Here is a 19,323-nt window from a genome sequence, read left to right as displayed (position 1 = left end):
AAGATATGCTAAGCCATAAAGCAAGCCTCAATAAATTTAAAATGACTGATATGACACAAAGTATGTTCTCCAACCACAATGGGATGAAATTTGAAATAAATAACAGAAGAAATTTTGGAAAGTCACAAATATGTAGAAATTAAAGACACTCATAACCTTTAACTACACTGACCATAAATTAAATATGTTATCCATCTAGTTAAAATCTTCTGATCACATCCCATCATTCTTTGAATAAAACATTACAGCCCTACAAATGGCTTAAAAGACCAAGGCCCTACGTGACCTTGCTCCTGGCCACATCAACAACCTCATCTCCTACTATCTCCTCTTCACTCACTCATTCATTGTGCTCCACTGATCTTCATGCTATTTTCTTCAATTAGCCAAGTTCAAATTAGCTGTTTACTCTGCCCAGAATGCACTTTGCCCAGATCTTCACATTTAGTTCTTTCAGGTCTCATCTGAATCTCATCTCCTCCCATAAACTCTCCCATAATTCTGTCATTCTCTTTTCTCAGTACTCTTTCCCTTTAGTCTAGTCTTTTTTAAGTCTTCTGAGCACTTGTCACTTTCAATCATTTTCATATGTATTTATTACTCTATTTTCTTCTTCTCCCCACTAGAATGTTAGCTGTAACAGCCCTGTTCTTGGCTGAATCACTGAGGTTTAGAATAGTGCCTAGCACATAGAAATGCTCAATAAACAATTTTATTTCTTGCTGAAATTATAAAAAGGACACATACCCCAAAAGTGCATAACAAATGCATACTATCATCTATAAAAATGCAGCATTATTTTGTGCATTTCTGTTATTAAGCTCCAAGGCATTTAAAACACTTTCTTTTACTTGTAATGACAAGTAAAAGGCAAATAAATTGCAATCTCAGACTCTGGTTTATACCACAGGAATCTGAAATTGAACAGTCTGCTCAACATTATTTGGACATATCATGTTAAAACTTGAAAGAGAATTCTGAACTCTTAAGATTCCTTAATTAATTAACTCCTTTGTCCAGGAAAGTAGTATAGTATACTGATTAAGGAAAAATTCTTTAGAATCAGACAGACCTGGGTTAAAGTCTAACTCTTCTAGTTACTAACTGGATGTCCTGGACAAGTTATTTAACCTCTCACTGAGTATAAACATTTGCTTTTGCAAAGTTAGGATAATAATATGTACTTCATGAGCTTAATGTGGTATAAAATTGATATCACAAGTAAAAGAATTCAGACAACACTTTGGCAAATAAGCATTCGATAAGAGCTATATTTTTTTACTATTATAATTTAGGTAAACTAAAAGGAAACATGAGGCCATGATATTTCTTAATATTTTTTATTACATATAACTCTGTCATCAGGTATAATACCTGACAAATAAGGTATAATACTCTGTCATCAAGTATTATACCTGATAGGATTCTGCCATCAGGTATAATCAATGAATGAGAATATGAGAAGAGCTGTACAGAACGAGGAGGTATTTACGGTATGCTTTAAAATTAATGGGTAAGTCCCACTGTGAAACTTTTCCTTATATAGTGTTATACCACATGAAGACTATCATTCCTCTGAGTTTCTCTTCCTATGGTAACTTTGAAGAATATAACTGTTTCTGTAACTCATAATTCACACTAAAATAACAGTAACTACTTCACAACTAACTTGTCTGAAAAAATGTGATTCAAGAAAATTCCAAAACAGAAAGATAAAGGGTAAGAAATCAAACTAAAGTATATACAACTAAAAAGTGATACGATATTTTAGGAATGAGGGTACATGAGGGTATGTGCATCATGATTAGTGACCAAACATCATTTGTTTCAAAGTCTGTCAGCGATTGGTCACTGTACATCTGTTATTCAGCCCATACACAAGCAGCAAAGAGGTAGTTGTGTTGCCTCCTTATCTCCCAGTGATAAACTCATGTGGACATTTTATAAAAATGAATTTTTGAAAGAGAGAACTGACCAACAAAGATGAGTGTAGCAAAGAAATAAAAAGTGACAACACTGAAGGTAAAATTCAAATCAAATATAAGGGGAGCTATAGGAGAAAGAGCTGACTGTGGGAATGCTGACACACTCACTGTTCAAGGGATTCAGTCAGAAGAACTTAGTGACAGTGAACTTAAGGACATAAATGAAGAAAGCAGTTCTGACAAAAAAGCTGAAAATGTTCCAGAGAAAGTGATCTGGTAAAATTACTGGAATTATAGGAATTCTCAGAGATATTTCACAAAACTGAAAGTACAAAGATTAAAACATTAGAAGCTGATCCAAATTAGAAAGCCATATGAGAGTTTGCCATGGCATATTGTCATTGGCATTTGCTCACTCTGTATTGCGAATTACATGATGAGAAGAAGGTAGTAAGCACTGTTCAAATAACTCTGGATAAGCTTTTTATAGAAAAATAAAAAATAAATACAATTTTAATATTTTCCATTCCTTATACACTTATAATCTACAATAAGAAAGTTTTTAATATTTTGACAAAACCCGGTAAAGGTCACAGAACAATCAAAATTACTACAAGGATCACACTACAAGATTTTTTAGCTTGCACAGTTGTTTCTGTGGTACTGTGCTACCATGAAAAGCAAGGAGTGCCTGTATATGCTGTTTCCATTATACTATGCTATCTTGCTAAACATACAAAAGGTTTCAATGTGGGAGATTTGAAAGAAATGTTAGATTGCTTCCAGAACTGATTAAAAAGTAGACTAAAACTATTGAGGTCTTCAGCTAACAATAAAAAAGAACTTCTAAACATCAAGGTGGGGACTTCCCTGGTGGCACAATGGTTAAGAATCCGCCTGCCAATGCAGGGGACACGGGTTCGATCCCTGGTCCGGGAAGATCCCCCATGCTGTGAAGCAACTAAGCCCATGTGCCACAACTATGAGCCCATGTGCCACAACTACTGAAGCCCGCGTGCCTAGAGCCTGTGCTCCACAACAAGAGAAGCCACCACAATGAGAAGCCCATGCACCACATGAAGAGTAGCCCCCGCTTGCTGCAACTAGAGAAAGCCCACTTGCAGCAACAAAAACCCAACACCGCCAAAAACTAATTAATTAATTAATTTAAAATAAATAAATAAACATCAAGGTGGTAAGTTTATGGTCTGTGACATCTGCATCCTTAGACGTCTTCAAGAAAAAAACGCACAATTATGTCTCCTGATTTTCTCATTGATTTAAATACTGAGGTTTAAAAAAAAGTACACAGCAATATCAGGACTATAAAATAAATAAACAACAAACTTTCAAGGGATTCTCAAGCTAGTTTAAGACTCAGACATTCAAGTGACATGTTCATATAACAATATAAATAACTAATTAAGTGAACTTAGCAACAGACAATGAATGATATTCACAGAAGCTCAATGTAGCTTCCAGGAAAAAGTAAGAGTTGACAGCCATAAAAAAGAATGACAGCAACCAAGGCTGGACCTAGAGATTATCATGTTAAGTGAAGTAAGTCAGACAAGGAAAGACAAATATCATATATCACTTACATGTGGAATCTAAAAAAATGACATAAATGAACTTACAAAACAGAAACAGACTCACAGACATGGAAAACAAACTAATGGTTACCAAAGGGGACAGCAGGGGGAATGGGGGATAAATTAGGAGTTTGGGATTAACATATACATACTACTATATATAAAAGAGGTAAACAACAAGGATTTACTGTATAGCACAGGGAACTATACTCAATATCTTGTAGTGACCTATAATGGAAAAGAATCTGAAAAAGAATATATGAAATCTACATATACATATGTGTGTATATAAATATAACTGAATCACTTTTCTGTACACTTGAAACTAACACAGCATTGTAAATTAACTATACTTAAATTCAAAGAAAAAAAAAAACAAAAGTAAGAGTTGACCTGGACCTATCCTATGAAGCCCAATAATACTGGGAGCAGGGAAGAAAACTCCAGGCACAGAGTTTGGCATAAACAAGAATTAAGAAGAAAAAGGAAAAGACTGGACCAACAAGAGCAGGTTTATCAGCAGAGTAGCAAGAAAAAAACGGGGAAATGTGGCCACTTGTGCAGAGTCTTGAATATCAGGCCAATTGGCAATATGGAACAACAGAAAGTTTTTGATGAGAAAACTGTTACAATAAAAGCTTATTACAACAAAATAAGAAAGAAACTATTTTATGAATAAAGTGAAACTATCTTTATTTCAGCAACTGATGGAATAACTAAACAAATATAAGTCAGCAAAGTCAAAGAAGATATGAACAACACTATCAACCACCTTGACCAAGTTGATATCCATAGAATTATACCTCACAACTGCAAAATACCCATTCTTTTCAATTGCTCATAGTAGGTTCACCAAGATAAATCATATGCTGGCCATGAAACAAGCCTCAGTAAATTGAAAAGCAGTAACATCATACCAAGTATGTTCTTTAACCACAATGGAACTAGGTTAGAGATCAATAATAAGATAACTTTAAAAAAAAACAAATATTAGGAAATTAAGTAATGAACTTTAATAACTCATGGATGAAAGAAGTAATCATAAGGAAAATTAGAAAATATTCTTAACTGAATGATAGTGAAAACATAACATGTCAAAATTTGTGGGATACAGCAAAAGCAGTGATTGGAGAGAACATTTTAGCTTTAAATGATTACATTAAAAAAGAAGAAATATTTAAAATCAATGGCCTAACCTCCCATCTCAGGAAATGAAAAGGAGAGCAAACTAAATGTAAAATAATTAGAAGAAAATAATAAAGAGCAGAAATTGATTAAAGAGGAAATGTACAACACTGAAAATCAAAAAACCCAACAACTGGTTGTCTAGAAATAAAATTGATAAACATCTGGGCAGACTAATGAGATAAAAGAGAGAAGATACAAATTAACAATAGCAAGAATGAAAGAAAGGACATCATTATAGTTCCTACAGAAATGAAAAGTATAATAAAGGAATGTTATTAACAACTTCATGCCAATAAATTTGCAACCTAGATTAAATGTAAAAATTAACTGAAACAAAATACCAAAACTAATCTAACAATTAGAAAACTTGAATGGCCTCATATCAATCAAAGAAATTGAATTCATAATTAAAATCTTCCCACAAAGAAAAGTCCAAGTAAAGATGACTTGACTGGTCAATTCTATCAAATACTTAAGGACAAAACAGTGCCAATCCTACATAAATTTTTTTCAGAAAACACAAGAAGAGGGAACACTTCACAGCTCATTGTATGAGGCCAGTATTACTTTGATACCAAAACCAGCAAAGACATCATGAGAAAAGAAAACATAGATCAATATCCCTCATAAACACAGATGCAAAAATTCTTAACAAAATTATAGCAAATCAAATTTGACAATATATAAAAGTGATAATACATAATGACTAAGTGGTATCTATCCCATGAATGCAAGGTTGACTTAACATCCCAAAACAAAATCAATTTCATTTACCACATTAACACACTAAATGAGAAAAAATATGTATTATAATTTCAATAGATGAAGAAAAATTTTGACAAAATTCAACACTCAATTGTGATAGGAATTGAAGGGAATATCCTCCATCTGATTAAGGGCATCATCATCAACAATAAAAAGCTCACTACTTTTGCACTAAGATAAGGAATGAGTAAAGGAAGTTTGCTCTCACCATTTCTACGCATAATCGTAATGGATATCCTAACCAGTACAATGAAGCAAGAAAAAGAAATAAAAGGCTTATGCAAAAAAAAAAAAAAAAAAAAGGAAGTAGTAGAAATGCAGATGACATGATCATGTACAGAAAAGATGATCATGTACAGAAAAGATCCTAAGGGATCTGTAAAAAGTCCTACTAGAACTTAAAAGAAAACTCAACAGGGTCACATGACACAAAGTAAAAAAATACATTTTTTCTACAGACTAGCAATTAAAAATTAGAAAATGAAAAATTTTAAATCCATTTATAATAGCATCAAAAAACAAAATACTTAGGAATAAATTTAATAAAAGATGTGTAAGGACCTGAAAGCTACAAAAATTTGTAAAGGGAAATAAAAGAAAAACTAAATAAATGGAGAGATATACCATATTTATGGACTGGAATGTTGAGATAGCAATTCTCTCCAAATTAAAAATTCAATGCAATTCCACTAGTTTCCTAGTAGGTTTTTTGAAGAAATTGATAAGTTGATTTTACATTTATATAAAAATGCAAAGACAGAAGAGCAAAAACAACCTAGAAAAAGAAGAATAAAGCTAGAACACTCACAGTATCTGATGCTGAAACTTAAAACTACAGTAATCAAAATAGTATGGTTTTGATAAAGATAGATAATAAATCAAAGGAACAAAATAGAGAGTCCAGTAAATACCCCAATACTTTTATGATCAAATGATTTGTGACAAAGGTACCAAAGATAATTCAATGGGGAAAGGATAGTCTTTTCAACAAATGTTGCTGGAACATGGTTATCTATATGGAAAATAAATAAACCTTGACCCTTACTTCATACAATACCCCAAAACTAACTCGAAATGAATCACAGACTTAAAGGCAAAAAGTATAAAAATCCTAGAAGAAAAGGTAAGAAAAACTTTATAACTTTGAGTGAGACAAATATTTCTTAAACAGGACACAGAAAGAATGAACATATACAGACAACAGCTAAGAGGCAGTTGGAGATAAGGTATCATAATGGGACTGGGCTTATTCTTTTCTGCAGGTCGGGGGGCTCTCATAGTGCTTTTGCTCATACTTCTTTTGCAGCCCATATAACGTCAAAATCATTCTTTCATTCAGATAAAATAAATGTGAATAAAAAACTCTCCAACCAACCTCTGAAGTCCTTGCATCTTAATATAAAAAATTAACTTTTACAGAGAGAGAGAGAAATTGGAAGGTATGTTTTACCACATCAAACTAGACAACAATGACATTTCAGAGAAAGATTTCAGAAAGGATCATAATGAAAAAGTCAGTTAGAAAAGTCAAAATTAAAAGAAAAAGGAATTGATAAAAATTTACCAGGCATATCTTCATGACAGAGAGTATAAATGAACTTTCTTTTACATAATGAGTATATTCCCAGAAAAGTAAGTATAAAAGCAAGTTTTTATAAAATGCAACTTTTTATGCAGTAGTAATTTCTTTATAAATTAATTTTATTATGAATCATTATACAGAAAGACCCTTCATGATTTCAATAACAAACCCTAATTTATATTTCATATAATTCTAAATGTTCCTAAGTTAGATTGCTTAAAGCCAAATATGGAGTTGAAATATTAATGCAAATTATAAATATACAATAAATTTACTTATCATAAGGGGAAAAAATCAGAGACTAAAACTTGACATTATCCAAAAAAGTTGATTTTTCATCTATAGTCATAAAAGTGCAACTTTTCAGCCATTTTCTGTGTAAAAATCACAAGAGGTTGACAAGAGAAAGTAGAAATGACATAGAAAAAGGAAAAAGGTAAAAGTTTATAGCTATTCACAAATATTAAGAAGGACACAAGTTAAGTGGACCACAATAAAAAAGGAATGAAGATACGTGATCTGAAATTTAACTTCTCTATATTTATCAGGCTCATTACATCAATCACAGTCTTAAAAAAAAAAAAAGAAAGAAAGAAAGAAGAAGAGAAGACACAGGTCAAGCCTTGCTAGAATAATTTACTAATTTGAACATTTAATAAAAATGCACAATCATAGCTATTATACACCAAACACCAAGTATGTACAAGTAACATATTATCTCTACCCTTAAATAACCTTACAAGATAGGTATTATCATCCCATTTATCATAACCCCAGAGAGGTTAAGAGATTTATCCAAAACCATATTGTCATTAATAGAAGAGAAGGAATTTGAACCTAGGTCTGTCCTTTGAAAACAGCAATCTAACCCCCAAATGTTGGCATACAACAATTTTTTAAAACAGATTTTGTTTCATTTACAATGATTATACTTATAAAAGAAATCCTTTAGGGAATTACAGAATACTAAACAACTCATAAGGTAGCAGCAATACTAGAAATTCCACTGAATGAGGCCAACAATACCTACCAGAATTAAGGTAGAAAGCTATGACTATGACATATTATTAAGACAGTAAGAATCTTTTTTAAACTTCTAGGAAATTTCTATTAACCTTTGTTAACCAAACAGAAAGCCAAAATTAGGACGAAATGGTTTTGTGGTTCAATAAAAAAAAATCTCAACACTCCAAGTCACATCTTAAGAAATCATTTCTAAAATAAACTGGGGGTTAGGAGGTGAAGAGGCACAATGAAAATAAAGTATATACAAAACAAAGATAACAACTCAAGACAAACTATTAAAGGGAATATAGATAATTACAATGATTTATTAGGAAAAAAAGTTTCTCTGATTAAATAACATTCTGAAAATAAGCAGTCATTGACAGGGAATAAAATTATTTTAAATTGAAGGAAAGAAACACAATCATAATACTCCATCTAAAACATCTGTGCAAAAAAGAGATGTCCAAAACCTAGAGAAATAACTAAACACATCCTCTCAAGAAACTGAGTGAAAAAAAAATTTATATCTCAAACATACAGGAAAAGAATTAAACTTAGACATGTAAAGTGTACTTCCAAAGCATAAAAAAAGGAAGCTATTCACTAGTGTACCAGCTCAATGAAGCCATTCCATATCTTGCTGAAGTACAGACTCTTAAAAAATTTATAACTGCACTCAGTCAATAAAGTGTTACATTAAAATAAGAAATCAGCACAAAAGATTCTGTGAAAGTAAATGAAATTTCTACCTTTGGCCATTTGGGATTGAGAAGTCGGGCTTTGATTGCATCGTCCAGTGCCTTGTCATACTGCTGGATTTTCATATAGGCTGCAGATCTATTGCTGTATAAGATGCAGTTCTGAGGGTCAACAGCTAGGGCTTCATTGTACAGAACAATAGCTGTGTGGAAATCTCCATCATGACAGGCCTGATTACTCTGACGAACTTTCTCAACAAATTCAGCTTTGCTCAGCACTGGTCCATCAGGACTTCTCCGGCCAATAGTCTTAGCACCAAAGAGAGGAATCTACAAACAAAGAAACTTTGTGAGACAAAGTTTAGATAATCCAGAGAGGTTCCTTGTCTGAATTTCAAGAGAACATGGACATTCTTCATAGTCTGCTTTATATTATAGTTAACTTTTGTACCGTGAAAGACAATAAACTTCCCAAGAAGCAGCCAACATAGTACCTTAAATACAAACGTATCACTATATATGTATGTGTGTTCATATATATACATATAGTTATAAACATACATATTTATACATGTATATATTTTTGATTAAGAGAATGAATGAATATGCAAAAACGTACTCAGGCTTTTCCTTGGCAATTTAAAGTTATACTAAGAAAAAAAACAAAAGGGACTTCCCTGGTGGCATAGTGGTTAAGAATCTGCTTGCCACAGTGGTTAAGAATCCCCCTACCAAGGCAGGGGACACAGGTTCAATCCCTGGTCCGGGAAGATCCCACATGCTACGGAGCAACTAAGCCCATGTGCCACAAGTACTGAGCCTGTGCTCTAGAGTCCATGAGCCACAACTACTGAGCCCGCATGCCACAACCAGTAAAGCCCACGCGCCTAGAGCCCACGCTCCGCAACAAGAGAAGCCACCGCAATGAGAAGCCCTCGCACCACAACGAAGAGTAGCCCCCGCTCGCCGCAACTGGAGAAGGCCCGTGCGCGGCAACAAAGACCCAACGCAGAAAAAAGTAAAATAAATTAGTTGATTTTTTAAAAATCTACAAACAATAAATGCTGGAGAGGGTGTGGAGAAAAGGGAACCCTCTTGCACTGTTGGTGGGAATGTAAATTGATACAGCCACTATGGAGAACAGTATGGAGGTTCCTTAAAAAACTAAAAATAGAATTACCATATGACCCAGCAATCCCGCTTCTGGGCATATACCCAGAGAAAACCATAATTCAAAAAGACACATACACCCCAATCTTCACGGAAGCACTATTTACAATAGCCAGGTCATGGAAGCAACCTAAATGCCCATTGACAGATGAATGGATAAAAAAGATGTGGTACATATATACAATGGAATATTACTCAGGCATAAAAAGGAATGAAATTGGGTCATTTGTAGAGACGTGGACCCAGAGACTGTCATACAGAGTGAAGTAGTTCAGAAAGAGAAAAACAAATATCGTATATTAACGCATATTTGTGGAATCTAGAAAAATGGTACAGATGAACCTGTTTGCAAGGCAGAAATAGAGACAAAGACATAGAGAACAAACATATGGACACCCAGGCGGGAAATGGGGGGTGGGATGAACTGGGAGATTGGGATTGACATGTATACACTAATAGGTATAAAATAGATAATTAATGAGAACCTGCTATATAGCACAGGGAGCTCTGCTTAGTGCTCTATGGTGACCTAAATGGGAAGGAAATCCAGAAAAGAGGGGATATATGTATACATATGGCTGATTCACTTCGCTGTACAGTAGAAACTAACACAACACTGTAAAACAAATATATGCCAATTAAAATATATATATATATATATATATAAACTATGCTAAGTTATCTTTGGATATAAGACTGTGAGTTATTTTCTTAAAATTTTCTCTTACCCAAATGTTGGGCAATAAGCATATATAAGTTTTAAATTTTAAAAAAATAAAACTTTTTAAAAATAAATTTTCATGTACCAATGAATCTTTTTAGACTGGCAAATTTGGTAACTATAATTTTGCTACTACCATGGAATTTCAAAGACAAACATCAGTTTTTGGAGATCACCAAAAAGAAAAAAATAATCTGATATAAACTGTATCTTGGCAATTTAAGACCTGTCTTTGACGTTGATTTTTCCAAATCACTAAGTTTTCTATGACTTTATAGCAGTGACTTTAAAATGAAAGGGAGTGAATGAGTCAAATATTATTCATTTTTAAAACAGGAAAATTATAAACTGCATTAGAGTCCCGAGGATAGAAGCTTAAGACAGCAGTATCAAGAGAGACAACTTGCAATTTCAAGCAGGTTTGCCCTAAGTGAAATTACAACAAGAAGTGTGATTTCCTTCCCGGTGTCTTCCTTTAAGACTCAGTCCAGTCCCTCTATTCAAAAGTGCATAATATTTTTATTTTTTATTTTATTTTTTTTTTTTTGGCTGCATTGGGTCTTTGTTGCTGCGCTCGGTCTTTTTCTAGGTGCAGTGAGCGGGGGCTACTCTTTGTTGTGGTGCACAGGCTTCTCATTGCGGTGGCTTCTCTTGTTGTGCAGCATGGGCTCTAGGTGTGCGGGCTTCAGTAGTTGTGGCACGCAGGCTCAGTAGTTATGGCTCGTGGGCTCTAGAGCACAGGCTCAGTAGTTGTGGTGCACAGGCTTAGCTGCTCTGCGGCATGTGGGATCTTCCCGGACCAGGGCTCAAACCCGTGTCTCCTGCATTGGCAGGCGGATTCTTAACCACTGCAAAAAGTGGATAGATCTAATATGTGACACATCAACAGGCACAAAAGTAATATATCCCTCACAGAGGTATTTGCATTAAAAAGAGCAGACTTCACAGAGAGCAGGAAGAAGGCAGAGCTAATCTCTCACACAGGCAACCAGATTTTTTCCTCTGCTTATAGGGATATCATATCCTAGATTTCCAGGACAATTTAAAATATCCTAGAAGTTTCAAATATCAGTGCCCAAGTTATATCCTTCAACTACCTCATATCAGAAGTGACCAATAATGTACTCTAGTTAGGGTTTTGTTTTTTGTTTTTTATTTTTCATTATGATCATGAAACATATTGCTTGAAAGTGAATGGACTATGGAACATTTACCAAACAACCAGGATTTTCCTAAACAACCTTGATGTTTATTTATTTCATCTGCATCATCAAATTAATACGTAAGACAGTGACAATGTATAAGACTGATTTCATTTTGGAAAATACAGTCATCATGACTCTACTTAAAGGCAATACTAGCCATAAGTCATAGAAACAAATTCTACATTTGAAAATTCAGAGGTACAACATAAAAATAGCAATAGCAGCCTTTAAAAGTAAAATCGTTAGGTTCACACGTAGCCTAAAAGTGAAAAAGACATGATCCTACTATTACAGTATTCCCTGCTTCCCAGGGTAATTTGGTTCAATGCCAAAATAGATAAGAATCAAATTAAGAAAGAGTCCGCATTCTATTACCTCCATATACAGTAACATAAAGTAACATTTTCCAAAACACGTTCCAAGGAACCCTAGGTCCTCAGGAGACTAGGATAAACAAAGTTAAATTAAGTTTCTTCTTTAGTGGAAGACCTCTAAGAGCTTCTATTTTGCACACCGTGAATCTGAGAGAAGAGATACCATACATTATAAGATCAAAGTATCTTTTTGGTGGAGTACCTAGCTGGACCAGAAAATGCTTGAAACACTGATATAAACTATTAAATATAAGGCCTCTGAGAGCAAAGAAAAACGCCATGGAAAAGTCAATGCTAGTGCAGAAAGATTATAAATACCAGAGAAGAACTCCAACACCATCATCAGCACCAAGTACTCACAAATTTAAGAGAAAATGCACTCTAGTTAAGGGTCCATAGAAGTATCTAATTTGTCAAAATATGCCTGTATCTACTCAGCGGGTTACAATGTGGTCCTTAGGAGGCTAAGAAATAGCCATTTTTGTGTATGGTTTTTTAAAAGGTATATAATTTGCCTAGTCCTTCTCTATCATCTCGGCAATTGATAAACTTGGCAATACAGAGAGATTAAAAAAAAGACTTGCATATATTTCTCACATTATATATATATAGTACTTGGAACAAGCAGCCATATTAAATTCATAGACTACTAGGGTGAATATACAGTACTACTTAAGGAGACAAAGAAAAATAAAATTCTGAAATACTCATTTAATTCCTCTGATATTCTTCCTTTCCGCATATATTTCATATAGGTATAGTTTATGGATGTCAACATATATTAACATTGTTGATATTTTCTTCTGACCTTCTGAAAAACTCATCTTAAAAGAGTAGAAGGAGTGTCAATAACATATGGACCAGGGCTTCCATGGTGGCACAGTGGTTAAGAATCCACCTCCCGGGCTTCCCTGGTAGCGCAGTGGTTGAGAATCCGCCTGCCGTTGCAGGGGGCGCAGGTTCGTGCTCCGGTCTGGAAGGATCCCACATGACGCGGAGCGGCTGGGCCCGTGAGCCGTGGCCGCTGGGCCTGTGCGTCCGGAGCCTGTGCTCTGCAACAGGAGAGGCCCCAGCGGTGAGAGGCCTGCGTACCGCAAAAAAAAAAAAAAAAATAGAATCCACCTGCCAATGCAGGGCACACGAGTTCAAGCCCTGGTCTGGGAAGATCCCACATGCCGTGGAGCAACTAAGCCCATGCGCCACAACTACTGAGCTTGCGCTCTAGAGTCGGTGAGCCACAACTACTAAAGCCCGCACACCAGAACTACTGAAGCCCACGTGCCTAGACCCCGTGCTCCGCAACAAGAGAAACCATCGCAATGAGAAGCCCACGTACCACAACGAAGAGTAGCCTCTGCTCGCCACAACTAGAGAAAGCCCGCACACAGCAGCGAAGACCCAATGCAGCCAAAAATAAATAAATAAATTTAAAACAATAAATTATTTTTAAAAAAGAAAAATACTTATCGTCCTTTATATTAAAAAACTATAGGGGCTTCCCTGGTGGCGCAGTGGTTGAGAGTCCGCCTACCGATGCAGGGGACGCGGGTTTGGGCCCCGGTCTGGAAAGATCCCACATGCCACGGAGCAGCTGGGCCCGTGAGCCATGGCCACTGAGCCTGCGTGTCCAGAGCCTGTGCTCTGCAACGGGAGAGACCACGACAGTGAGAGGCCCGCGTACCACAAAAAAAAAAAAAAAACAAAAACAAAAAAAAAAAACTATAGGGGAATCAAAGAATTAACTGTTTGAGATAAGATAAAATTATAAAAGTACTAAAAGGAAACACAGAATTTTTTACCATGTAAACTGAGGAAGGCATTTCTAAGTACAACACAAAACCTAAAAGCATAATAGAAAACACTGATAAATCTGACAACATAAAAGTTTTAAATATCTGCATAGAAAAAATAATTTTTAATTAAGCAAAAAGATAAGTCACAAATCAGTAATAAAAAAAACTATTTGTAACACATGATAAAAAGCTAATTTGCTTACTATATAAAAATCTCCTACAAATAAATCAGAAAAAAAATCTAGTGGAGGACTTCCCTGGTGGCACAGTGGTTAAGAATCCACCTGCCAATGCACAGGATGCTGGTTGGACCCCTGGTCTGGGAAGATCCCACATGCCACGGAGCAACTAAGCTCATGTGCCACAACTACTGAGCCTAAGTTCTAGAGCCCGCGAGCCACAACTACTGAGCCTGCATGCCACAACTACTGAAGCCCACACACCTAGAGCCTGTGCTCCACAACAAGAGAAGCCCCGCAATGAGAAGCCTGTGCACCATGACGAAGAGTAGCCCCCACTCACCACAACTAGAGAAACCCCGCGCGCAGCAACAAAGACCCAACACAGCCATAAATAAATAAATAAATAAACAAATAAAATTTTTAAAAATAAAATCTAGTGGAATAAATGAACAAAAAATATGCACAGACAGATCATAAGAAAGGAAATCTATATGGCTTTTAATCATATTTTTTAATGTGTGGTTTCTTTTATTTTAAAAGAAAATCAAACCTCAAAATATCATATTTCATCTCTCATACTAATGGAAAAAAATTATCAGTACACTTTAATAAGGGAACAAAGAAAAAGTTCCACCCATACATTGTTGGTGGAAGTGTAAGCTGAGGTAATTATAGAACAATTTAGGAATATTTATAAAAATGTAAAAGATACATACCCTTGGAATTCTAGAAATTTTTCCTACTTCTGGTAAATTAGCCTGCAGATACATTAACCTATGTAAACAAAGTTACATACACCAGGATATTCATAACAGCATCATTGGTATTAGCATGAGGTTAGAAATAACCACAATGTTGGACAACAGGAAAATAGATAAATTAGTTTTAATAGATCCATATAATTGATACTATAAAGCCAGCCAAAAGAATGAGGTAGATTTTATATACAGATATGTAAAGTTAGAAAAAATCAAGATGCAGAACAGAGAGGTAGGATATGTTATCTTCTATGAAATAAGTGGGAGGAATAATGCATATACATATACATACACTTGCATACTTAAATACATTATGGATTAATTATGCCAGAAACAATATAAAAACCAGTAGAGTAACTGTCTCAAAAGAGAGTTGTTTGAGGACTGGAAAGTAGAGGTAGTAGGGAGACCAACTTTTCAATTTTGTACTGTCTGATATTTTACTATATGCATATATTACCTACTTTTTTAAAACATGAAAAAAATCATTCTGAAAACAGAGCATAGCTTACTTTTATATATCAAGGTATCCATATATGGTTGCAAAATATGTTCACTTTCTAAGGGTATCTGGCTAAGATGAAAGGGAATTAAAAACCAGCCTTTGCACCCTGGCCCAGAGCTACATAAGCCTAGAATGGAGGTAGCACTTTCTTACAAAGTCACTCTCTACTCACCAAGCTATTCTTATGGCTAGGGAGTAAGATCTTTCTTGAATTCACACAAAGGCCAAATATGGATAAGCTGCTATATATTAATTATGTATTTTTTAAATAGATGATAAGACAATTCACTGGAGAATTGACCATATAATAAAAGAACTCAGTGTACATTCCAAAATATATGTAGAATATATAATATATATTACATGATATATAATATATGTATTATATATAAACTATATAATACATGAAGTTAAGAACTTTGTGGATGGGTTCGCAAGATTTGACCCACAAATGACAGAAGAAGCTGAAAGAAAAGGCCATAGAAAATACCCAAAATGAAATATACTCAAATAGAAAAAGGAAACAGGGAAAAATGATAGGTGCATAAGAGACAAGAGGAACACGCCAAAGAGGTCTAACACACATATAATTGGGATCACAGAAGGAAAGAAAAGGGATTCGATGCAATATTTGAATACGTCATGACCAAGAATTTTCTAAAACTGATGAAAGACATCAACTCAGAATACTGAACCCACTGAACTTCATCCAACCTCAAGCTATCACAAAGAAAACTAGACCAACACACATCACAGGCAAACCACTAAAAACCAAAAACAAAGAAAATGTTAAAGCAAACAAAGGAGAAAAAAAGACACATTATCTTCAAAGGGCCTACAAGCTGCGAACTCAACAGGAATGATGGAAGCTGAACTAGCAGCTAGCCTACAATTCTACACCCAGAGAAAATATTATTCAAAAATGAAGTGGGGGGCTTCCCTGGTGGCGCAGTGGTTGGGAGTCCGCCTGCCGATGCAGGGGACGCGGGTTCGTGCCCTGGTCCAGGAGGATCCCGCATGCCGCCGAGCAGCTGGGCCCGTGAGCCATGGCTGCTGAGCCTGAGCGTCCGGAGCCTGTGCTCTGCAACGGGAGAGGCCACAACAGTGAGAGGCCCGTGTACAGCAAAAAACAAACAAACAAAAAAATGAAGTGGAAATAGGATTGATCCTACATTACTGGTGGAAATTAAAATGGTTCAGCCATTGTGGAAAACAGTTGGCAGGTCTTCAAAAAGTTAAACATAGAGTTACCATATGACCCAGAAATTCCACTCCTGGGTATCTACCCAAACGAATTGAAAATGTATATCCCCGCAACAACATGTACACAAATGTTCATAGCAGCATTATTCATAATGGCCAAAAAGTATAACAACACAAATATCCATCAAATGATGAGTAAATAAACAAAATGTGGCATAGCCACACAATGGAACCAAAAAAAGGAACAAAACACTAATACACATGAGAATATGGATGAACCTTTAAAACACTATGTTAAGTGAAAGAAGCCAGAAACAAATGGCCACATTTGTAAGACTCCATTTATATTAAATGTCCACAGTAGGCAAATCCATAGAGGCAGAAAGCAAATTAGTGGTTGTCAAGGGCCAGAGATGGGGGAAATGTAACACCTAACAAGTACTGGAATTCTTTTTGGGGTGAAGGAAATTTTCCGGATTAGACAGTGGTGATGGTTGTGAACATACTAAAATCCACTAAATTGTACAATTTTAAATGGTGAATTTTATGGTGTGTTAATTTTTAAAATGTAAAATAAATACTTGTTCAAACAAACAAACACTGAGGGAATTCATCAACATCAGGCCCACACTAAAAGAAATACTAAAAGAAATACTGCAGGAAAACGATCTTAGAGAGAAATATGGAAATGTAGAAAAGAAGGAATAATACTGGTAAAGGCAAATATATGAGTAAATACAAATGAACATCAGCTATACAAAATAGTAACTGTAATGTGAAGTTTAAGATATATATAAGACAGAGCCTGAACCAAGATGGCGGAGTAGAAGGACATGCTCTCACTCCTTCTTGTGAGAACACCAGAATCACAAGTAGCTGCTGGACAATCATCGACAGGAAGACACTGGAACTCACCAAAAAAGATAACCCACATCCAAAGACAAAGGAGAAGCCACAATGAGACGGTAGGAGAGGCGCAATCACAGCAAAATCTAATCCCATAACTGCTGGGTGGGTGACTCACAGACTGGAGAACACTTACACCACAGAAGTCCACCCACTGGAGTGAAGGTTCTGAGCCCCATGTCAGGCTTCCCAACCTGTGGGTCTGGCAATGGGAGGAGGAACTCCTAGAGAATCAGACTTTGAAGGCTACTGGGATTTGACTGCAGGACTTCGACAGGACTGGGGGAAACAGAGACTCCACTCTTGGAGGACACACACAAAGTAGTGTGCACAGTGGGACCCAGGGAAAGGAGGAGTCACCCCAAGGGAGACAGAACCAGACCTACTGCTAGTGTTGGAGGATCTCCTGCAGAGGTGGGGGGTGGCTGTGGCTCACCATGGGGACAAGGACACTGGCAGCCGAAGTTCTGGGAAGTACTCCTTGGCGTGAGCCCTCCCAGAGTCTGCCATTAGCCCCACCAAAGAGCCCAGGTAGGCTCCAGTGCTGGGTTGCCTCAGGCCAAACAACCAACAGGGAGGGAACCCAGCCCCACCCATCAGCAGTCAAATGGATTAAAGTTTTACTGAGCTCTGCCCACCAGACCAACAGTCAGCTCGACCCACCACCAGTCCCTCCCATCAGGAAACCTGCACAAGCCTCTTAGACAGCTTCATCCACCAGAGGGCAGACAACAGAAGCAAGAAGAACTACAATCCTGCAGCCTGTGGAACAAAAACCACATTCACAGAAAGACAGACAAGATGAAAAGGCAGAGGGCTATGTACCAGATGAAGGAACAAGATAAAACCCCAGAAAAACAACTAAATGAAGTGGAGATAGGCAACCTTCCAGTAAAAGAATTCAGAATAATGATAGTGAAGATGATCCAGGACCTCAGAAAAAGAATGGAGGCAAAGATTGGGAAGATGCAAGAAATGTTTAACAAAGACCTAGACGAATTAAAGAACAAACAAACAGAGATGAACAATACAATAACTGAAATGAAAACTACACTAGAAGGAATCAATAGCAGAATAACTGAAGCAGAAGAATGGATAAGTGACCTGGAAGACAGAAGGGTGGAATTCATTGCCAGGAAACAGAATAAAGAAAAAAGAATGAAAAGAAATGAAGACAGCCTAAGAGACCTCTGGGACAACATTAAATGCAACAACATTCGCATTTTAGGGGTCCCAGAAGGAGGAGAGAGAGAGAAAGGACCAGAGAAAATATTTCAAGAGATTATAGTTGAAAACTTCCCTAACATGGGAAAGGAAATAGCCCCCCAAGTCGAGGAAGCACAGTGGGTCCCATACAGAATAAACCCAAGGAGAAACACAACAAGACACACAGTAATCAAATAGGCGAAAATTAAAGACAAAGAAAAATTGTTGAAAGCAGCAAGACAAAAACGACAAATAACATACAAGGGAACTCTCATAAGGTTAACAGTTGATTTCTCAGCAGAAACTCTACAACTCAGAAGGGAGTGGCATGATAAATACTTAAAGTGATGAAAGGGAATGACCTACAACCAAGATTACTCTACCCAGCAAGGATCTCACTGAGATTCGATGGAGAAATCAAAAGCTTTACAGACAAGCAAAAGCTAAGAGAATTCAGCACCACCAAACCAGCTCTATAACAAAGGCTAAAGGAACTTCTCTAGGCAGGGAACACAAGAGAAGAAAAGGACCTACAAAAACAA

General features: G+C 36.1%; 1 protein-coding gene across 2 annotated transcripts in view; it reads right to left on the bottom strand.

The window, feature by feature from the left end:
- The window catches only part of TTC28 (tetratricopeptide repeat domain 28), a 594,638-nt gene that overhangs the window by 548,034 nt on the left and 27,281 nt on the right, over positions 1-19,323 (bottom strand). For both annotated transcript variants that reach the window (XM_067700377.1, XM_067700378.1), the window contains exon 2: positions 8,810-9,088. In XM_067700377.1, coding sequence (XP_067556478.1) covers positions 8,810-9,088 — 279 coding nt within the window. The remainder of the gene's footprint in view (positions 1-8,809; positions 9,089-19,323) is intronic.

The sequence above is a fragment of the Pseudorca crassidens genome, chromosome 12, assembly GCF_039906515.1.
Source record: "Pseudorca crassidens isolate mPseCra1 chromosome 12, mPseCra1.hap1, whole genome shotgun sequence".
Lineage (NCBI taxonomy): Eukaryota > Metazoa > Chordata > Mammalia > Artiodactyla > Delphinidae > Pseudorca > Pseudorca crassidens.
Note: the sequence above shows the minus strand (reverse complement) of the source record. Positions and strands in the feature narration are given on the sequence as shown.